General features: G+C 42.0%; 1 protein-coding gene across 2 annotated transcripts in view; it reads right to left on the bottom strand.

Annotated features, from left to right (window-relative positions):
• MPP7 (MAGUK p55 scaffold protein 7) overlaps positions 1-24,092 on the bottom strand; it is a 304,195-nt gene that overhangs the window by 180,964 nt on the left and 99,139 nt on the right. For both annotated transcript variants that reach the window (XM_075827506.1, XM_075827508.1), the window contains exon 3: positions 19,198-19,358. In XM_075827506.1, coding sequence (XP_075683621.1) covers positions 19,198-19,234 — 37 coding nt within the window. In that variant the 5' untranslated portion in view covers positions 19,235-19,358. The remainder of the gene's footprint in view (positions 1-19,197; positions 19,359-24,092) is intronic.

Here is a 24,092-nt window from a genome sequence, read left to right as displayed (position 1 = left end):
TGTTATTTATTCCACGCGGTGAACGGCGTAAAAAAAAAGTAAAAAATTATGCCAGAATTTCTGGACACTTTGGCCTACAAAAATTGAAATAAAGAGTGATCAAAAAGTCGCATGTATCCAAAAATGGTGCCTATAAAAACTATAGCTCGTCTTGCAAAAAACAAGCCCTAATACAGCTCCGTCGACAAAAATTAAAAAGTTATGGTTTTCACAACATGGCGACAGAAAAGTTGTAAAACATAAAAAAGTGCCATAAATTAGGTATCGACGGAATCGTACTGACCTGCAGAATGAAGGTAACATGTAATTTATAACGCATGGTGAACGCTGTATAAAAAAAAAACTATGCCAGAATTGCTGTTTTTGGTCACCTTGCCTCTCATAAAAAGTAATCAAAAAGTCGCATGTACCCCAAAATGGTACCAATAATAACTACAGCTCGTCCCGCAAAAAAACAGCCCTCTTACCTCTACGTCTATGAAAAAATAAAATAAGTTAAGGCTTCCATAAGTCAGGAAATAAAAAATATGCAGTTGTGCAGATCAGAGGGGAACATTTTGTCTGTTTCAAGATGCGATTTATCGGGGCCCTAAAATTATAGAACCAAGAAGGGCCCAAACATATCTGCTCGAAGCAACGGTGACCTTATTATACCAGGACAACACTTTCCCAGCAAATTTCCCCAAACTGCAAAGGTGCGGAGTGTGGACCAAAAATGGGGATAAGTAAAGACACCATTTATCAGTGCGACACCAGCCTGTGCAGAAAGGATTGCTTCACAGCGTAACACACATATATGGATTATTTTATTGTTTACCGCATTATTATACCATCAGACTATGCCCCTGATATACTCTGCCTAGCTTACATATGCATCAACATTATAAACGGAAAAAACAGCAATACTCAAACAAAACTACTACCAAGCAAAATATACGCTTCAAAAGCCAAATGGCGCTCCCACCCATCTGAGCCCTACAGTGTGCCCAAACAGCAGTTTACTTCCACATATATGGCACCGCCATACCCGGGAGAACCCTTTTAAAAAAAATTTGGGGGGTGTGTCTCCAGTGGCATAAGCTGGGCACGACATACTTGCCACTGAATTGGCATATCTGGGGAAAAATTTAAATGTTTACTTTGCACCATACGCATTTATTTATGGAAAAGACCTGTGGGGTGAAAATGCTCACTACACACCTTAATAAATGCCTTGAGGGGGTGTAGTTTCTAAAATGGGGGTCACTTCTGGGGATTTTATTTTATTATTTCCCATCTGAGCCTCTGCAATTGTGAACCAATTCTGTGTAAATCGCCAAATTAGGCCTCAATTTTGCATGGTATTCTCTCAATTCTGAGCCCTGTCAAATGTCCAGCCAAAAGATAAGGGCCCCATGTAGGATGATTCTAAAACCGGGAAACAGCATAATAATTAGAGAGCTGTCTTGTTATGGTGGCACAAGCTGGGCACCACATATTGGGATAACTATTGAAAAATCCCATTTTCACTCTGCAATATCGAGTACACACTAATTTCTGCAAAACACCTGCGGGGTTAACATGCTCACTACACCCCTAGGTGAATACCTTGAGGGGTGTAGTTTCCAAAATGGGGGTCACTTTTGGGGGGTTTCCACTGTTTTGATCCCACAGGGGTTTTGCTAATGCTACATAGCAACCAGAAACCAATCCAGCCAAATCTGTACACCGAAAGCCAAATAGCTCTCCTTCCCTTCTGAGCCCTGCCGTGTGCCCAAAAATAAGTTTATAACCACATATGGGGTATTGCCATACTCGGGAGAAATTGCTTAACAAATGTTGGGATTCTTTTTCTGCTTTATTTTTTGAGAAAATGAAAAAATTCGCGCTAAAGCTACGTTTTATTGGAAAAAAATATAATTTTTAATTTCACTGCACAATTCAAATAAAATCTATGAAACAGCTGTGGGGTCAAAATGCTCACTACACCCCTAGATTAATTCCTCAAGGGGTGTAGTATCATAAATGGAGTCCCTTTTGGGTAGTTTCCACTGTAATGGTACCTAAGTGGCTTTGCAAAAGCGACATGGTGGTAAGAAACCAATCCAGCAAAATCTGTGCTAAATGCCACTCCTCGTCTGTTCCTTGCCATGTGCCCAAACAGCCGTTTATGACCACATATGAGGTATTGCTGTACTCCAGAGAAGTTGCTTTGCAAATCTTGGGGTTCTTTTTTTACTTTATTTGTTGAGAAAATGAAACATTTTGAGCTAAAGCTACGTCTTTTTGAAGAAAAAGGATTGTTTTTATTTTCACTGCCCAATTCTAATAAATTCTATGAAACACCTGTGGGGTCAAAATGACCACTACACCCCTAGATGAATTCCTCAAGGGGTGGAGTTTCCTAGATGGAGTAACTTTTTGGGCGTTTTCATTGTTTTGTCCCCCTCAGGGGCTCTGCAAATGTGACATGGCCTCCGCAAACCATTCCTGCTAAATTTGAGCTCCAAAAGCCAAATGGCGCTCTTTCCCTTCTAAGCCCTGCCGTGTGTCCAAACAGCCGTTAATTACCATATATGGTGTACGGTTTTACCAGGGAGAAATTGCTTTACAAATTTTGCGGTGCTTTTTCTCCTTTAGTCCTTTAGCTAAACCTACATTTTCTTTGAAAGAATGTAGATTTTCATTTTCACTACCTACTTCCAATAATTTTTGCAATAAACCTGTAGGGTCAAAATGCTCACTATACCCCTAGATAATTTCCTTAAGGGGTGTAGTTTCCCAAATGGAGTCACTTTTCGGGGATTTCCACTGTTTTGGCACCGCAAGAGCCCTTCAAACCTGACATGGTGCCTAAAATATATTCTAATAAAAATTAGGCCCAAAATCCTCTAGGTGCTCCTTTGCTTCTGAGGCCGATGCTTCAGTCCATTAGCGCACTAGGGCCACATGTAGGATATTTCCTAAAACTTCAGAACCTGGGCAATAATTATTGTGTTGCATTTCTTTGGTAAAACTTTGTGTTACAAAAAAAATGGATTAAAAATTAATTTTCTGCTACAACAAAAAATTAAATGTGGAAATTTCACCTCTACGTTGGTTTAATTTCTGTGAAACGTCTAAAGGGTTAAAGAGGCTCTGTCACCAGATTCTCAAATCCCTATCTCCTATTGCATGTGATCGGTGCTGCAGTGTAGATAACAGTAACGTTTTTTTTTATTTAAAAACGTTCATTTTTGGCCAAGTTATGAGCTATTATATATATATATATATGCAAATGAGCTTTGAAATGGACAACTGGGCGTGGTTTTTTTCGTATGTCCAACTGGGCGTGTATTGTGTTTTTAACTGGGCGTGTTTACTTGTTTTACTAACTGGGCGTTGTGAATAGAAGTGTATGATGCTGACCAATCAGTGACCAATCAGCATCATGCACTCCTCTCCATTCATTTACACAGCACATAGTGTTCTTACTAGAAGGATGTGCAGCCACATACACAAGTTTCCTGATAATGAATATACATGACCTCCAGCCTGGACGTCATGTGTATTCAGAATCCTGACACTTCTGAATCTTTTCTGTGAGATTTCCAGCAAGGGAAACGAAATCTCGTTTACCTCGTAATCTCGTGAGATTACACGTGGCTTGCTGGAATCTCACAGAAAAGATTCAGAAGTGTCAGGATTGTGAATACACATGACGTCCAGGCTGGAGGTCATGTGTATTCATTATCAGGACACTTGTGTATGTGGCTGCACATTGTTCTAGTAAGAACACTATGTGCTGTGTAAATGAATGGAGAGGAGTGCATGATGCTGATTGGTCACTGATTCGTCAGCATCATACACTTCTATTCACAACGCCCAGTTAGTAAAACAAGTAAACACGCCCAGTTAAAAACACAATACACGCCCAGTTGGACATACGGGAAAAAAAACACGCCCAGTTGGACATACGGGAAAAAAAACACGCCCAGTTGTCCATTTCAAAGCTCATTTGCATTATATATATATATATATATATATATATATATATATATATATATATAAAATAGCTCATAACTTGGCCAAAAATGAACGTTTTTAAAAAAAACTAAAAATGTTACTGTTATCTACATTGCAGCGCCGATCACATGCAATAGGAGATAGGGATTTGAGAATCTGGTGACAGAGCCTCTTTAAGAAACTTTCTAAATGCTGTTTTGAATACTTTGAGGGGTGAAGTTTTTAAAACGAGGTTTCTAATATATAAGGCCCTAAAAGCCACTTCACAACTGAACTGGCCCCTGTAAAAATAGCCTTTTAAAATTTTCTTGAAAATGTGAGAAATTGCTGCTAAAGTTCTAAGCCTTGCAACGTCCTAGAAAAATAAAAGCATGTTCAAAAAATGATGTCAATCTAATGTAGACATATGGGGATGTTAATTAGCGACTATTTTGTGTGGTATAACTGCCTGTCTTACAAGCAGATCCATTTAAATTTCGAAAAATGCTAATATTTGCAATTTTTCGCAAAATTTTTGATTTTTTCACATTTAAATACTGAATGTATCAACCACATTTTGCCAGTAACAAAGTCCAATGTGCCAAGCGATTCTGAGATTGTTTTCTCGTGACATATTGTACTTTATGTTAGTGGAAAAATTTGGTCGATAAATTCAATATTTATTTGTGAAAAACACCAAAATTTAGAGAAAATTTTCAATAATTAGCATTTTTCTAAATTCAAAATGTATCTGCTTGTAAGACAGATAGTTATACCACACAAAATACTGACTAGTTAACATTTCCCATATGTCTACTTTATGTTTGCATCATTTTTTGAACATCCTTTTATTTTTCTAGGACGTTACAAGGCTTATTAATTTAGCAGCAATTTCTAATATTTTCAAGAAAATGTCAAAAGGTTATTTTATTAGGGAACAGTTCAGAACTGAAGTAGATTTGAGGGCCTTATATATTAGGAACACCCACAAATCACATTTTAAAAACTGCACCCCTTAAAGTATTCAAAACAGCATTTAGAAAGTTTCTTAACTCTTTATGTGTGTCACAGGAATTAAAGCAAAGTGGAAGGGAAATTTGCAAATGTCATTTTTTTTTGTTGCAGAAATTCCATTTTAATCCATTTTCCTGTAATACTGAAGGTTTTTACAAGAGAAACACAACTGAATATTTATTGCCCTGATTCTGCAGTTTTTAGAAATATCCCACATGTGGCCCTAGTGTGCTACGGGCCTGAAACAAAGGCCCCAGACGCAAAGAAGCACCTAGTGGATTTTTCGGCCTTCCTTTTCTTAAATTATATTTCAGGCACCATGTCAGGTTAGAAGAGGTCTTGTGGTGCAAAAACAAAGGAAGACTTCCGGTTCCGGCCCCGGCATGTAGAGATGCACGCCTGAGAGCGCTCCTGCCTCCGTTCCACATATCACCCTGACAGATCGTACTTACAGTCTCTGGGGAAGCACAGATCACCCAGCCATCTTCCGGGCGCAGTACCCGATCGACCGGTGAGTGAATGGACAGATTTGTCTCAGTAATGGGGAAATCCAAGACGCAAAGCAAATCAGGCCACGTGGCTGAACAACCGCCCAATATGGCGGACGGGCCTGACCCGCCTGGTGTCTTGCCTGAACACTCGGAGCTCAGCTCCTCACAAGTACGGGGCACAGGCGACACATTTAGTGTCATGGATTACAAACAACTGGCGATACAGGTGGCACAATTAATTACCCCGGATTTGCAGGAATCCCTATCTAAAACGATAGAAACCTCATTATCACACCTGCATACCTCAGTGACACAGCACGAGGAACGACTAGATACGCTGGAAACGGTGATTCAGAATATGGATTCTGGACTTGTGGAGGTACAACTCCTCGTACGAGATACCCGGTTGGAAAACAAGAAATTGTGGGAGCGGGTAGAAGATCTAGAGAACCACTCTCGGCGGAATAATCTGCGCATCGTCGGCTTACCAGAATCGGTGCCAGCTAAAGATCTGAGACGTCTATGTGAGCTGGATCTGCCGGCAGCTTTGGGCATACACCATCCATGCAGGGTGGAAAGAGCACATAGAATTGGAGCTGATATGCGTGCGGCAAAGTCGGATAACCGCAGCGATGTGAATACAGTGAGAGATCGCCCGAGGCAAGTAATTGTAAAGTACCTAGATTACCCTGACAAGATGTCTGTGCTCAAATCCTTCAAGAACAGGAAAGATGGACTAGATTACAAACTCCATCGTATCCTTATTTTAGGAGACTTCTCGGAGGAGGTTACTAAGAAAAGGCGAGCATTCTCTCAAATTTGCTCAGATCTGTACAAACGCCAGATGAAATTCGCTTTATTGTACCCCGCGGTTCTAAAAGTTTTTCAATCGGATGGATCATTCGAATCGTTCCAATCTCCGGAAGAGGCCCTTGCAAGCTTGAAGCCCTCAACTTCGAAGGATTCCCCTCTTCGGTCAGCCCCTGGATTTCTGAGGCAGAGTATAGAAGACAGTCGGGATATTACTGCAATTCCTCCATCTTCTCCGAAGCCTCAGCGGGTGGGGCGTCTGGTTTCAGCTGATACCTGACAAGATTTCGATGGCGAAAACGGACGGACAGAGTCGTTCTTTATTCACCGATGAGTTCCTGCTTTGAGTCGGCTTTTATATTACCTACCAGATCAAGTGAGAATGGCCTAGATGGCGGGTCTTCACTTCCTCGGAGCCTTGCCGATATGGAAGATGTGGTATGGACATACTGTTTCATGTTGTTCTTTATTCAGCTACCCCAGTTGATTCTACTTAGGTAGGGGGGAACGGAAGGCTACTGAAGGTAATTGTTCTATGATACCTAACCTAGTTGCTTTTTTGGTAATGTATTTCTGCGTGTCGGAAATAAGCGAAGTCTTATTGCACCAATGGGTGGGAGATAAGGTATTAATCCACACCTTCAGTGCGGGGATTGTTTTATTGTTTCTAGTTAAACGGTTGATCAGCCAGTTTATGTTGTGGGAATCCATGCTCAGGGGCATCTATATCCGTACCGTATATTTAATTGCTCTTATATGAGAATTATATCCTGGAATGTCAAAGGACTAAGGTCTCCACATAAACGAATGATGGTACTGCGTCACCTGAAGCGTTTGCGTGAAGACACAGCGCTCTTACAAGAAACGCACTTGGCAGAGGCAGATTTCTTTAGGATGAAAAGATTATGGGTAGGCCAAGTGTTCGGATCCTCGGCTGTCGATTCGAAAGCTGGAGTTCTTGTTCTTGTACACCAAAAGTTTTCCTCAACAGTGACACAGGTGTCCAGAGACTCGGCAGGTCGCTGGATAAATGTGCTACTTACTGGCTCCACAGAACGAATCAGTCTGTACAATGTTTATGGCCCAAATACGCATAGCTCATCCTTTTTTCATAATTTAAGCACTACAATTGGAGCAGATCGACACCCGCATAAAATTTTAGGAGGTGACCTAAATGTCGTTTTACACCCGAGCGAAGATAGGACCACCGCAGTTCAGGGCAAGTGAAATGATATTAAAAAAATTCCTTGCAGCCACCGATTTGACGGATATCTGGAGACTTCATAACCCAGACGGTAGGGAATATTCCCATTATTCACATCCACATCAATCCTGGTCCCGCATCGACTATATGTTAGCATCTCCGCTTTTACTGCAACGAATGCGAGGGTGTGCAATTGAGCAGATGCTTATCTCGGATCATTTCCCTGTAGTATTGGAAGTACATGATTGCTTCCCCCATGGTACTGATTACTTATGGAGATTTCCGTCAAATCTGGCTACGGAGGAATCCTTCCAAGTCAAACTTAAAGGATGGTGGCAGGAGTTTGAATTGACAAATGGAGCCCATGCAGATAGCACTCAGCTTTATTGGGATACAGCAAAGGTAGTCATGCGGGGCCACATTATGGCATATGTCGCTAATTTTAAGAAAGTTACTAAGCAAAAAATTGAGACTTACAGTGCAACTCTCAGGGCATCTTACACTCTTTTCCAGAATTCGCCTTCTCCGGTTAATAGAGAATCCTGGAAAAAAGCCAAAAACGACTACGAGCTATGGTTAGAGAAGGGTGAGAAATTGAAGCGCTCGGCCTTAGAGGCGAAATTGTTTCGATTTGGCAATAAGGCAGGCAGTCTCCTGGCTAGGCTCTCAAAAGGTCCATGGGCACACTCTGTTATCGCTAGGTTGAAGGATCAATTGGGCCAGATGCAGAATCACCCCAAACAGATTAATTCCATCTTGAGGGACTTTTACGCCAATTTATACGCTAGTCGCCAGAGCACACCTGGGGTGACTCCTCTTTCTTTAGACTCCCTAAACTTGCCTGTTCTTACCGAGGAAGAGAAAGTCTTGTTAGATTCCCCAATTACGGAAGATGAGCTCAAATCTGCTATCAATTCCTTGAAACTCAATAAAGCGCCAGGCCCCGATGGGTATACTGGTGAATATTTCAAAGCTCTGAGGGATCAAATGGCTCCATGCTTGCTAAAACTATATAATGGTTACCTGTCCGGGCAGCCGATTACACCAGCCTCTAATGTCGCATATATAAAGGTTTTACCGAAACAGGATAAGGATCCTGCTCTAGCAACTTCATACCGACCAATCTCGTTAATTAATTTTGACCTGAAGTTGATGTCTAAAATAATGGCAGATAGACTTGCCTTCATTCTCCCCAGGTTAATTTCTCCTAGCCAGGTGGGCTTCGTTAAGGGCCGCTCAGCAGTGTCAAACATACGGAGGATTTTGAGCGTTCTAGATGACTTAAATCTTAATACTTCTGCTCATCCATCCCCAGCGATCCTTACCATGGATGCCAAAAAAGCTTTTGATGGGGTGGACTGGGGATGGTTGGGTAGGACTCTAGATTCCATGCATATAGTAGGCCCTTTTCGCACATACTTGACCGCACTTTACACAGAACCGTCAGCACGGGTATACACTCCTGGTTTTCTGTCACCCCCTATTCCTCTATTTAAGGGTACCAGACAAGGTTGTCCGCTTTCCCCTCTTCTTTTTAACATAGCCCTTGAACCTTTTATTAGGACATTGGAGGCTGATGGGGATATTCATGGTATAACGGTAGGCTCGACAGTAATTAAGGCGTCATATTTTGCAGATGATGTTTTGGTCTTTTTATCAGACCCGCTTAGGGAGCTTCCTCGGGTTTTTGACCTGCTGAGGGCTTTCGAGGCCTCCTCCGGGTTTAAGGTGAATGTGGCGAAGTGTGAAATCCTAGATTTGTCTCGGACACGGGCCTCATCTAACTGGTCCACTTTAAACATCCCGGTGACCATTGCCAAAAGTTAAATTAAATATCTGGGAATCCATATAGGCCGTACCCCAGACTCCATATATACTCTCAACTACCCTCCCCTGTTGTCTAAATTGGTTAATGAATTAACGAGGTGGCGCAGCTTGCCATTATCTTTTATGGGAAAATGTCATTTACTTAAGATGATAAGCTTTCCCAGATTACTATACCCGATGCGGACCATACCCCTTCTCCTTAAACACACTGATATTTTTAAACTTAATGCTGCCTTTACTTCCTTTATTTGGTCTCAAAAACGACCAAGGATAGCGCTGAGGAAGCTTATGTTACCCAAAGACCTGGGAGGCCTTAATTTCCCTGACCTCCGTAGGTACAATTTAGCATGCCTGGCTCGTCACGGGATAGACTGGTTGCAGCGATCTAACTTCTATTCCAACTATTCCCTAGAGGCAGGAGTGGTGTACCCGCTGCAGTTGTCATCATTATTGCACTGCTTTTGGTATGCTTCCTGACAATGTGAGACGACGCATATTATTACAAGATACTATAATGGAATGGAAGTCCCTTAAGTCTTCATTTGGGCTCCCTCAGCGTCTATCCCCACACATGAATATATGGGGACACCCGGGTTTCGCACAGGGGAGAGAAAACTCAGATTTTCGGCATTGGCGTGCTTTGGGCATCACAACACTCAGGCACATTCTGCACCCTTCTGAAAATCGTGTAAGGAGCTTTCAGGAATTGGTAGATACATTTAATGTCCCTTTGCATCATCAGTTGGCTTACTGTCAGCTACGCTCTTTCATACACTCCCTAAGTCGAGATGTGACACAGGCGTATTTGGAAAACCCTACTGATACTATGATTGAGTCTCCTCCATCTAAAACCTCCTTATCGCTTCTTTATAAAACATTTCGGGATCAACAGGGGAGGTCTACGACAGCACTTTTGTTTAAAGCATGGAACAGAGAGTTCCCGGTCTCAGAATTATCTCAACAAATTCTGGAAGGGTGGTTGAAAGTGAGAAAAGCGGTAGTAAATGAGCAATGGCGTGAGACACATTTTAAGTTTCTACATCGCGCTATTTATGGTTTCAATATACCCCCACACCCAAATACGCCAGATAGATTGGAGGCTTGCCCAAGATGTGCCACTCCCAAAACTGATCTTCTGCATGGATTGTGGAAGTGTCCCAAACTCGTTCCGTATTGGATCGAGATAGTGCAATTTATAAAGGATACTTGGGAAATCTCACTTACCCTGGACCCCCTATCTCTGCTGTACCATGTCTTTCCCGATCTTCCTAGTGTGCCGCAAGCCCTACATGTATATTTGCTGATTGCTAAAAGATGCTTATTGGCTCGATGGCTTACGCCCCTTATACCTTCACTTAAAGACCTAATGTACCAGATGAAGAAGGGTATACATATGGATAAGTTAGATATAGAGCGTACACCGGAAGCCAAAGCTTCCAAGTTCTTCCAGAAATGGAAGATCTTTATCTGCAAGCATTATCAACAAAGCGAGATTGTGGAATTCATGGCACCATTTCATTACACGTCCTGGTATTTGACAAGAGCGGTTGCGGGGACGTTAGGTAACCTGGGGCCTCAGTGAAGGTCTATTGCAAGGAGAGGGGGTGAATGAAGCTTGAACATGTAGATATATAGATCTGATGTCCTGTTTTCGTACATTGGTTTCTATTGGAGATTAATTGAAAACTGATGGGCCCCTGAGCTATGGTGGGGGGGGGGGGTTAAGTTTGATTGTTTAGTTAGTGATCTAATGTTATTTGCAACAACAAGTACCTCAATGTACATCTGTGATACTGTGAATGCTGTAGAATACTGTATTCTTTGTCATATCTACTGCAATATGTTGCTGTTATTGTACATCTCCTTTTCTCATGGATCAATTTTGATATATAATATCTGAGTTTCTTTTTTTTGTAATAATGTTATAAAACTCAATAAAATTTGTTTACAAAAAAAACCAAAGGAAACCCCCCCAAAAGTGACTCCATTTGGGAAACTACATCCCTAGAGGAATTCATCTAGGGGTGTAGTGATTATTTTGACCACACAGGTATTTCATAGATTTCATTAGAATTGGGCAGTGAAAATGAAAAACTACATTATTTTTTAATAAGATGTAGCTTTACCTCAGAATTTAAAATTTTTTCAACAAATAAATGAGGAAAAGCACCCCAAAATTTGTAAAGCAACTTCTCCAGAGTACGGAAATACCCCATATGTGGTAATAATCCACTGTATGAATACACATCATGGCTCAGAAGGGAAGGCACGCAATTTAGCTTTTGCAGCGCTGATTTTGCGGTGTTGGTTTTTCTGCACCATGTCTCATGTGTAAAGCTCCTAAGGTACCAGTACAGTGGTAACCCCCAAAAAGTGACTGCATTTGAGAAACTAAACCCCTAGAGGAATTCAACTAGGGGTGTAGTGAGCAATTTGACCCCCCATTTTTTTAAATAGATTTCATTAGAAATGTGCAGTAAAAATGTACATTTTTTCCACTAAGATGTAGCTTTAGGTCAAAATGTTTCATTTTCTCATCAAATAAAAGGACAAAAAGCACCGTAACATTTGCAAAGCAACTTCTCCAGAGTAGGGAAATACCCCATATGTGGTAATAAACGACTGTATGAATACACATCAGGGCTCAGAAGGGAAGGAGCGCCATTTGGCGAGCATATTTTGCTGGTTTTTTCTGCACCAATCGCATTTGCAAAGCCCCTTAGGTACCAGTACAGTGGAAACTCCCCAAAAGTGACTTCATTTTGCAAACTACACCCATTGAGGAATTCATCTAGCGGGGTAGTGAGCATTTTGACCCCACAGGTGTCTCATAGATTTTATTACAAATGGGCAGTGAAAATGAAAAATTACATTTTTTTCCAATAACACGTAGAATTTGTTCAAAATTTTTCATTTTCTCAACAAATAAAAGAGAAAAAGTACCATAATATTTGTAAAGTAACTTCTTCAGAGTAGGAAAATACCCCACATGTGGTCATAAAAGGCTATTTGGACACACAGCAAGGCTCTAAAGGGAAGGAGCGCCATTTAGTATTTGGAGTGGAGATTTTACAAGATTCATTTTTTGACACCATGTTGCATTGAGCTATAGTATCAGTACAGTGGTACTCCCGAAAAATTACCCCATTTTGGAAACTAGATCCATCAAAGAATTTATCTAGGGGTGTAGTGAGCATTTTGACCGCACAAGTGTTTTGCAAAAATGAGTAAACAATAGATGTTGCAGACTGAAAATTGCTGTTTTCCACACATATGCCATTTCAGTGCCCAATGTGTTGTGCCCAGCTTGTACCACCGTAGACACACATCCCATAAATTGTTAAGCGGGTTCTCCAGAATACATTAATACCCCATACGTGGTCATAAATTGCGGTTTGGGCACACTGCCAGGCTCAGTTGGACCACCATTTGGCTTTTGAAGCACAGATTTTGCTTTGTGTTTTACTGGTATTTCAGCTTATAATGTGGGGGTATATGTAAGCTGGGCGGAGTACATCAGGGTATATGTAAACTGGGTGGAGTACATCAGGGCATATGTAAACTGGGCGGTCATAATAGGATGATGTAATAATGGGGTGAATGAAGCCGCACAAGGACCTAAAGTTTCCTCATCTCCGCTGCATCTACAGGGTCCAACTGTGGGGTCCAGCAAATGATGATGTGGGGTATTTAGTGAAATTCTACTGGACCTAAAAAATGAGTCTGGGCCTTCATTTAGCATCATTGCGTTTTGAGAGTCATAACGTGTTATTTTTCCATTGACGGAGCTGTGTGAGGGCGCGTTTTTTGTGGAACGAGCTGTAATTTTTATTGGTTCCATTTTGGGGTACATGTGATTTTTTTTTATCACTATTTATTCAATTTTTTTTAGGAGATGAGGAAACCAAAAAACAGCCATTCTAGCACTTTTTTTTTTTGTTTTTTTTTTTACAGTGTTCACCGTGCAGTATAAACAACATGTTAATTTTATTCTGCGGGGCGATAAGATTACAGCGACACCAAATTTATATAGTTTTTTTACGTTTTACTACGTTCCCACAATAAAAATACTCTTTTCTAAAAAAAATCATGTTTTAGTATCGCCATTTTCTGACAGCCATAACTTATGTATTTTTTAGTTGATATCTAGGACTTGTTTTATGCGTGACAAACTGTAGTTTCTATTGGTACCATTTTGCGTTACTTGCAACTTTTTGTTCAATTTTTTTTTGAGACAAGATGACCAAAAAATAAAACGCTGTCATTGTTTTTTTATTAAAATTTTTATACATTTTTATAGATCAGGCCGTTCCGAACGCGGCAATACTTATTATGTATAGTTTTTTTTAATGTTTTTATTTTTTTTATAATAATAAAGGAGTTGATCAGGGAAACAGGGCGATTATTGTTTTTATTAGTTACAAGTTTTATTTATTTATTTTTCTTTAACATTTTTTTTTACTTTTTTCACTTTATCTTTTACACTGACCTGGGGACTTGAAGATCTGGTCTTCTGATCCCCGGTACAATACACTGCACTACTTATGAAGTGCAGTGTATTGTAACGGTCATTCATCATCTGACAGCTAGCCTATTAGGTCCTGCCTCGTGCCTAGCAACGGCTTCCTGGTTGCCATAGCAACGATCGCCACCCGCGATCCATCGTAGGGGGGCCCGGGGGTACAGAGGGAGCTCCCTCTGTCAACCACTTCAATGCGGCCGACATCATTGACAGCCGCATTGAAGGGGTTAAATGGCTGCGATCGGCGCTAACAGACATCGCAGCGGGATGTCAGCTGTGTATGACAGCTGACAGTCACTGAAGATAAAGCGCGAACAGCTCCTGTGCTCACTTTATCTACAGGGCGTGACTGTACGCCCGTTTGTGGGAACGCACTTTGTATCTGGATGTACAGTCACGCCCAAAAGCGGGAAGGGGTTAAGGTATCTATTTACATTAGAACGGTGCTTATTAATCCTGCATTGTAAGGCGGGATTCACACGACCGGGTCGTTCCCGAGCCAGAGTGTCGGCCGGTAAAATCGGCCATTTTGCCCGGCCGGTTCGCATTAAGTTTTGCATCCGTGCCGGGCCGGGCAGATCCGGACAGTGACATCAGCGGCAACTCCTGAAGGGGAATCCCCATGTGTTCGGGGATTCCGCTTCAGGAGTTTCCCCTGATGTCACTGCCCAGATATGGACAGAGACATCAAGCGCTCTGTCCAGGAGCGGAATCCCCGAAAACATGGGGATTCCGCTCCTTCAAGGAGCTAAAGTGCGGCTAGCACATAGCAGAGCGGGGAGATACCTCCCCACTCTGCTATAGTGGCGTCGCTACAGTAGTAGCAGCCGCAGCTGCAGCTGCTAGCGGCGCCATCGAAGGTGTCGCCGGGCCAGGGTGCTTTTAAAACAAGCAGGGGAAGGGAGCCAGCGCTCCCTTCAACCTGCTGTACACCCCGGCCCTGCCACACAGTGTACAGCGATGCCATTCGTCAGAATGGCATCAACTCCTCCTCCTCACATGCACTCTGTGCTGTGAGGAGGAGGAGATAGAGCGCAAGCTCCGGAAAACCCGGCCATCACTCGGGACACATCCCGGTGATGGCCGTGTATTACCCGGCCCCATAGACTTCTATAGGAGCCGGGCGGCCGGGTACCCGGGCGAAGATAGAGCACGTCCTATTTTTTGACGGCCGGTTTTGCCGGCCGTCAAAAAATCGGTCGTGTGAATAGCCCCATTAGGGGTCTATTATTCCTAATGCAGCCGGGTGCCGGCCGATTTATTAACGGCCGGCACCCGGCCGGGAAACCCTGCCGTGTGAATGAGGCCGAAGGGTTGTGCTGTTCTACCAATATATTGGAGATTGCAGGGGCATGTCAATAAATAGACCACATAGTCGCTAACACAATTAAGGAATGTTTTAATGTGGAAGGATTCAAGGGTGACGGCAGAAGTGTATGATGTGGTTCTATGTGATATATTATTACAACAAAAGCACCTTGAGTGACCACAACGGAAAGAACCACAAAGTGAGGGGAACATACTAGGGTGACTGGGCTTAGTATCACGCAGTTTACTTGGGGCAAGAATATACAATTAAGGATTAATAAGCACCGTTCTAATGTGAATAATGGATACCTCAAACAGAGTGTGTCGAGGCATTGTGCACTAAAACAGAACTGTAACTTCAACAATATATCCATTACACCCATCGAACAAATTCCTCCAGGTAATGCCGACAGATTCCCCCCGCTTAAAACAGCGAGAAAATTATTGGATCTATAATCTAGCATGCTTGCACCCTGAAGGCCTTAACGATATCACAGAAAGTTCACTTGATTGATGTCAGATGGCTATTGTTGCTCAATCTTTATATAATTGTTTGTTAATCAGGTATCATCATCATCACACAACAATTTTTGTACTTGATGTTGCTTTATAGGTCACTCTCACACATTATGTTCTTTAATTATGCAGCATCGCTTTATGTATATTTTTATCCATTTCTTTAGCAACTTCTTAATTATGTTGACCATTGTTACATTTTGCTGAGGTACATTGGACGGGAGTCGACCCCTACTCTACTCTATACTCTATGTACCTTCTCGGCTCTTAATGATCTCAGTGTATTTGCACTTATTTGTTTGAAGTATTAACATTTTAAATGTAAGTTGTGGTCTATTTTGCATTGAGTGAAGTTCTTTTTCTGAACTGCAGTTGCATCACCATGATCCCTTGTGATGTCAGAGTTGAACTTTGACCTATGACTTTGCAGTTTTTTCCAAACCTCTTATGCATGTGACCACACGGACTATATAAGTTGACTGTTTTATGGCACTGCACACTAGGCCTGATGAAGTCAGCTTTGAAACGCGTAGTCTTTTGCACTAAATTATTTGTATTTCAAAGCACTGGAACTGCTTCTACCTTTATTACCAGCAGCGCCATTTATGGTCCACCAATTTTTTCTTCCTGCAAATACTGTAAGTAAGAAGGGAAGTATGAGCCTGAACTGCCTCCGCTTTACAAACAGCCCACCGGTGACTCGCACACATCTTCGCGAGCTTGGAAAACCTCTTGCGAACACCCAGAAGTGTGTTCAACAATAACATTTTACCAACCAGAGTATTATAAAGTATATGAAACCACTTGTTCCTTTGAGAAGAATTCTTAAAAAGAAAAGAAAAAAAAAAAAGACGGTTCTTCCAGCAAACCATTCATTCACTTGCACTGCACTTTCCAGATGCTCAACATTCTTGACATCAGAGTGGAAAAATTTACTGTTAGTCTAGAGAAATCCAATATCGCCATTCTTGTCATATCCCTCATAGCTTCATTATTAGAACAGGTCTGTGGAAGCTATAAAGGGCTGTTAAATGATTAAAAATGTGGTCCTTGTGTTACATCACTTTTTACATACTTGAAAGCATGAGCTCCATCCGTACACATAAAGTAAACGTCTACCTTATAAAACACAAGTATGTGCATTTTCATTAAATATTTGTCTGTATTTGTGTAAGATACACCAAAATTCAACTTGGGCAAAAATCCTTTTTACGGCAACCTGGGGGTATTAAACACTAAAGAACATAGATCCGAAGCCCAGAACAACACCGTAAAGTTTAATAGTATTCATAAAAAGGACACAGCAATGCTTACAGTTTCCACTTTGTCAAAAGTAAGTCAGTGTTACTTCATCCTATTTCTGAATTCAGGCAGGATCACTAGACAACCCCAATAAACTGGCAGGTTACCGGGGCATGCTTTACTGGGCTTGGAGCAAGAAGATCGAGGAGGGACGGAGACCACAGAATATGTTCCCGACACTTCTGTATATTGATGTAACACACTGTACAGAACATCATTGCAGATTCCATCCTTTATATTTGTATTTAAAGGGGACCGGTCATCTATCCCGACATATCTGTTTTAGCAAATACTTGCATTTCCCATAAAATTAAAATTCTGTAGCATCTCTTATTAGAACCCATAATTTTCTGCCTGCAAAAAACTCGGTGTGAACAGGCCCTAAGGGTGTATTTATATGGGCTGGTATTCTGCTGCATGGTCAAAAAACACATTTATTTTATTGTAAATTGCCACAGTTTTGCAAAACTGCAGTAAAACATGTGTTTTTTGACTGCGGGGCAGACTACCAGCGCATCTAAATACACCCTAACAGGTTAAGGAAATCTAACACCCCTAAAAAAAGCTACAAATCAATTGATCAATAGTACGGTTAGTAACCATAAATAATCATGTACGGAAATTGTTCAGGAGCAATTGTAGTAGGATTGACATTACCATTAATTGACTGCGCTCCAATAGATCGAACAGGAACTTGACCAGATTAAGTAAATCAAGTAAATATGTTCCTAACAGTTGAATGCTGAGGTAGGTAGTTCTCCGCTTGCTATCAGTTAGAGGGGACATTTATGGCATATCCACAGGATATGGCAAATATGTCTAATATGACCAAAAATGTCCGATAGATGCGGGTCCCACCTCTGGGACCCGCACCTATATCTAGGACGGGGCCCCCTGACCTGCTTTCTGCTGCTTTATGGGGTCCGGCCACTGAGCCAGACTTCTTTTGGAAACAGCCGAGCAGGTTTTGCTACATTGTTTACGGAACTCCCTAAGGCTATGTTCACATGGAGTATTTTGGGGGAGGAATATCTGCCTCAAAATTCCGTTTGGAACTTTGAGGCAGATATTCCTCTCCCTGCACGCCGATTTTCGCGGCAATTATCGCGCCGTTTTTCGCCCGCGGCCATTGAGCGCCGCGGGCATAAAACAGTGAGATATACGCTTTCTCCTGCCTCCCATTGAAGTCAATGGGAGGTCGGAAGCGGAAGCGCCCGAAGATAGGGCATGTCGCTTCTTTTTCCCGCGAGGCAGTTTTACTGCTCGCGGGAAAAAGACGCCGACGCCTCCCATTGAAATCAATGGGAGGCGTTCTCGGGCCGTTTCTGCAGAGTTTTGCGACGCGGTTTCCGCGTCAAAAAACTCGGCAAAATACCCCGTGTGAACATAGCCTTAGAAGTGAATAGAAGTTATGGAAACAATGAAGCACAGTGAGCTACACTATTTCTGGAACTCAGGAGCTACTAAAACAGTCTAGTTTTCTGTGCTACACTGTTTCCTATGATTTTGGCTCTCCAGTGTGTGTTTTTAGAATTTAGAACGTGAGCCTCATTGGGGACCGGGACTGATATGAGTGAGGCAATCTCTATAGAGAGCTCTGGAATATGTTGGTACTATAGAAGCATCAGGAAACAAGTAAATTGTAGCAACATTAGGTCTGTAGGAGTTTTTCATTCTCTGGATGTAAATGAGAATTTTCTATTCACTGAAAGCAAACCGAGATCTATAAAATGGTGAGAAAGTAGAAAAAAACAAACAAGGCCACCTTTACATTCATCTCACCCTACTGTAATGATTCCATAAGGCATTTTTGCACTCCTGTACTTGATTCCTATGGGGACAGGTTTGCGTGGGATGGCATCAGTTGCGTCGCCGAACAGAAAAAAGTTGAATGCAGCTTTTTTCCGTCTGGCTGTGCATGCCGGACCGCTGCAAGGTGTACAATTTTGTCATCAGATGTGTTCAGCTCAGACATAAAACAACAGTTACGCAGATGTAGCAAACTTCATCTTGACATTTAACGTGCTACTATGACGCAGCAAACGTTAACTTGCCCCTTACACATCACATGCCATTAAAAATGCCAATTTGACGTTTGCTGCATCATGGTACATAACATATTAAATGTCAAGTTAAAAGTGTGTGAACCCAGTCTAAATTTGAAAGTTGCAGAATTTTTCATTACACTAAAATAGATGCACAGCCCGAGTACTAAGAGCAATTGCACCACTCGAGCTTACCCGTGTCACTTCCAGCGCCCGTCGATAAAGCTGGCATGGCTGCAGACAATCACAACAGTAACAGGGAGAAGACGAATCCACGGCAGCAAGGCAAGAATCAGCTGTAGCACTCCTGCAGGCCGATCTGTCGAACACGATTTATGCAGCTTGACCGCTTTCCCCTAAAAAGAACAGAGACATAATTTGTACAGTAAAGCCCGGAGTTACACTGTAAATTATGGCACTTACAGCAAGTCAAAAATCTTTCTTAAACTTCATACATTTTCCAAGTCCCATAGAAAATACATCACCTCTAAATGAAAGAGCCAATTATCATCTTGAAGTAAGTGTGCAGTGAAATGCATCTCATTTTGGTACAGGTTCTTAAATCACGGAAGAAATAATTACGTGTGATTAGACAGAGAAGACAAGGCGAAAAGGAAAAGGAGTAGAATGGCCAATGGGAATTGCCTCGTCTGCCGATCAATTTTTTCCTGTCCTTCAGTCATTCAATAGAAAGCCTGATTTGTCATCTTAATGCCCGGCGGTCAAAGGCGAGCAAATTTATCATCATTCTAAATGAATGAATCATTTGGCTTGAAAGACAACCTTGTTTTGTACATTAGCTCCATTAGAATCATAACTTAACAGGACATGTAAGAATTGCGCGGTGCCACAAGCGACAGGTTAAAATAACAACCCCTGATGGGAGCAGTACATTAACACTTGACAAAGCAAACACCAGGCTTGTAATGTACACTACCCTGAACCAGTCAGTCTGGGGGGGTCAGTCACTGCGATTTCACGCTGCAATTCACACAAAGGGACAAGGGAATCAAAATAAGAGGACATCACAATGGCGCCTAAAAAATAATGTGTACGGTCATTAGTCCTGGATTTGTGCTCTTTCGTAAAATCTTTTAATATTCTTTTCAAGCATTCCTGCATTTTATCCATTTCTAGAAAAGCAAGTAATAAACACTGTTGCTTTACCATCTCCTGAAGGGGTGTCACCCAGCTCTCTCAGATAAAATGGAAAATCTGTCTACCATACATAGGCACAACTCATTTAGGAGCAGTAATATGGGCATCTTTGTACCCATTGTTTCATTCCCCTCAACTCCTAATAGGTTTTTAAAAACCATACACACACGCACCCCCACATATACATACACTCCGATATACATACACACACACACACACTCAGATATATAGACACACACACACACACACACACACACACACACACACACAGATATATACACACACACACACACACACACACACTCTAATACGATTGTTGCAATTTTAAAACGGTTAAAAAAAGTCTGGGATTTGAAAGCTCAAGCTCATAGAAAATTGGGCAGACAAGAAATAGGCCAAATGTTTTCATTGGTCATCGAGTCTGACTCAGTGATAGAGAATGAACAGACTACCAGCCGTAGCTGCCAAAAGTCAATCTGTGGGATCTCCTGGGATCCCTGGTGGAGAACTGGGCCACATCCTGTGAACCACAACATTGAGCTGAATGAGCGGTGGTGCCAAGCTTGCTTGGCCTGTACTAGGTGTAGAACACCTCCGGCATGTACTCGGTCTCCCAATTACAACCGTTATTCCGAGGAGCCAGGGACCTCATGGATGATGTAAGCTAGTCTAGGGATCTGATTAATAGACGATGGCCTGGTGCTCTGCTTGTTTCTATGACATAAGAGGCCTGTAAACATGAACAGACTTAGCTCTTGGGGTTATAAGAATGACTTTATCGAATCGTATGTGTTGCTGTATAAGACCACGACATAGCACAACACATGATACATTATACCATGTTTGCATTGGAAACCCGGTAAAACTCGTTTGTGTGAATCTGGACTAAGGCTGGTTTAGTCTAAGGGCTCGTCCACACGCTGTGGAATTGCCGTGTTTTTTCGTTCTGGAGTTTCGGATGGAAAAAAAACGCAGCAAAATACTGTAGCAGCATAATGGATGAGATTTAACAAATCTCATCCACACCCTGCGTAAAAATTCAGAGCAGAAATTGACCTGCGGTGCATATTTTTCAGACCGCAGCATGTCAATTCCTGCTGCGGAATGTGGACAGAATTGCTGCGTTTTTCAGAGGAGACTTCTCCATCTCCTTGCATTGGTAAAAATGCAGCAACTTACGAGCCATTTTCTGCCGTAAGAACCACAGGATGCGTTTTTGCCACAGCGGAATGTGTACGTTTTTCAACGGAATTGCTGCGGAAATTTTCTGCAGTAATTCCATTGTGTGTGGACAAGCCCTAAGACGGGACAGAAAAGCTGCAGATTTTTCCGCAGCATTTCTGCAGAAAAATACTCACGTTAAGGGTGTGTTCACATCAGCGTCGGGCTACCGCTCATCAGTTCCGTTCGACCTTTCCGTCAGAGGAACCAATTAACTGAAAGCCAAATGGAAATCATAGTTTGTTTGCATTACCATTGATTTCAATGGCAATGCTTCTGTTGCAGTTGGTTTCCGTTTGTTTCTGTTCTGTAAGGCTTCCGGTTTTTTCGCTGATACAACAGTGTGGTCGACTAAAAAACAGAAACCTTATGGAATGTAAAAAAAAACAAAAAACGGAAACCAACTGCAACGGAAGCATTATCATTCAAATTAAGGGTAATGCAAACGAAAGCTATGGTTTCCGTTTGGCTTTCCATTCAGCCGTTCCTCCGACAGAAAGGTAGAACAGAACGGATGAATGGAAGCCCGACGCTGACTTGAACACACCCTTAGGCCCCATGCACATGACCGTTAAACCGCGGACCATACTACGGTCCGTGGTTTTACGGATCCATTCGGTTCTACGGATGGGTTTCCATGCCGTGAATTATAGAGCAGGTCTTATTTTTCGTATTTTACAGGCCGTGCTCCCATACTTTGTATGGGAGCACATCCCGAGAATGCGGCCGGCTGTGCCAGCAATCACAGGCTGTGATTACGGGCATGGCCGTGTGCATGGGGCCTGAATGTGCATACTTTGCTGTGGATTTCACACCTTCTAGACTGAAAAGGCTGAAATCCAGAGTGAACATTAAAACGAAATGAAAAAGCCACAGTTGAGAAAAAAAAAACGCAACATGCTCTGATTTGAGTCTAGAAAATGTTCAGTAGCATGTGGATGACAATTGTTCAAATCTCATCCACATGGCTAAGACTGTAATACGCTGCAGATTTTCCACACGGAAATTCCGTACCAAAAATCTGCAGCATTTGTCCTGTGTGAATCCAGACTTACAGTAAAATGGTCTTTGTTGTCTATAGCAACCAATCAGAGCTCAGATTTCATTTTCCCATAGCAGTTAAAAAAATGAAAGCTGAGGTCTGATTGGTTGCTATGGGCAACACAGGCAGTTTTACTGTTAGACAGTTTTGATAAATGAGGCCTAATGAGTTTTCCCTCTGCCAATTTGTAAAAAAAATATGTCAATTCTGATTCTTCGGATATCGGTTTATGGTAAAGCTAGGCGGGAAATAATATGGCCAAAATAATAAGTGGTAGCAAACAGCTTAACGAACCAGAAAAATGTCCTGTCCAGAGGTCTAGGAAATCTGGGTGACATCTACTAAGGGTATGTTCACATGCAGCAGATTTGCTGCAGAAACTTAATTCAGGGTATGAATAAACTAGGCGTAAACACAGCGGATTTTCAGCAATGGATTTAATTGTGGAAAATACGCAGCCTAATACAGTAGCAGCAGTGTGTGTGAGATTATAACAAATCTCATCCACACAGCGGAAAAAAGCCACCGAAAAAAAGTTCTTAAAATGACCTGCAGTGATTTTTTTCAGCCGAAGCATGTTCATTTATGCTGTGGAATCGCTGCTTTTGTATTGCGGGTTCTCCCCATTGAATTCAATAGGGTGCTTATACCCGCAACATAGTGGTACTTGTTGCGACATTTCGCAAAAATCGAACTTATACTTACCCACAATTCCCTGCTTAAGTCCGGCATCCTTTCATCCCATGTGACCACTGCAACCAATCACAGGATGCAGCGGTCACATGGCCTGCAACGTCATCTTAGGCGGCCGGACTGCGCACAGAAGAGAGGGAGGCGGCAAGTATAAACGTTTTGCTTTCCGCAGCGGAAATTCTGCCAGAAAAACCACACCACAATGTGGTGGCGGTTTTTAGGACGGCATTCCCTGCGGGTTTCAAGGCGGATACGCTGTGCAGCTAGACTGAGCTTTTCCTACCTTCAGATGTATGAAACATATTTTCACTCGCAGAAATTTCTGCAATAATTCTGCAGGGCGACATGCAGAAGAGGACAAGTCAAGAGCCAACACTCCACGACAACCCCTTTTAATTGGTGGCATCATCCACACCCATTGTAAACATGTACATGACATCAAGCAGCCATGCAATCTCCGTAGAGAACCATGGATGACGTCACCTTTGCAACCACTCATCAAATGTATGGCCTGCTATAAAGCTGCCCAGGTGGATGACTTGTAAGGACATGTTTACTGCTCTTTTTGTCAGGTTTGGTTATATATTTCCCCTCGGTTTTCCGTTTTCTATTTTCAGCCTGAAAAAACGCAGCGACCAGATATTGACTGTGGGAGAACTAGGAAATAATTAATTCCAGTTCACACAATGCATTTTTAGGCAAATTATATACATTTCTAGGACATGGTTTTTTTTGTTTTTTTTTCAAAGTCCACCCATAGACCACAATAATTCAAACAAACAGCTTTGTTGTGAATAAGGGCCAACAAGTGCTGACAAGAGTGTCCTTGATAACAATACTTACTATCAAGTCCCAAACTGGCCCTAGAAGCATTGCCAGTCATTGGAAGCTTCAAGGCCGAGAACCCGCGCAAGATTTCAGCTATAATAAAAGGCCGATTTAGACCATTTTGTGCTGACTATCGTCACCTTTTCAT

This window comes from Rhinoderma darwinii, chromosome 5, assembly GCF_050947455.1.
Source record: "Rhinoderma darwinii isolate aRhiDar2 chromosome 5, aRhiDar2.hap1, whole genome shotgun sequence".
Lineage (NCBI taxonomy): Eukaryota > Metazoa > Chordata > Amphibia > Anura > Rhinodermatidae > Rhinoderma > Rhinoderma darwinii.
The sequence above is the reverse complement of the archived record's forward strand: the minus strand, read 5'-3'. Positions and strand labels throughout refer to the sequence as shown.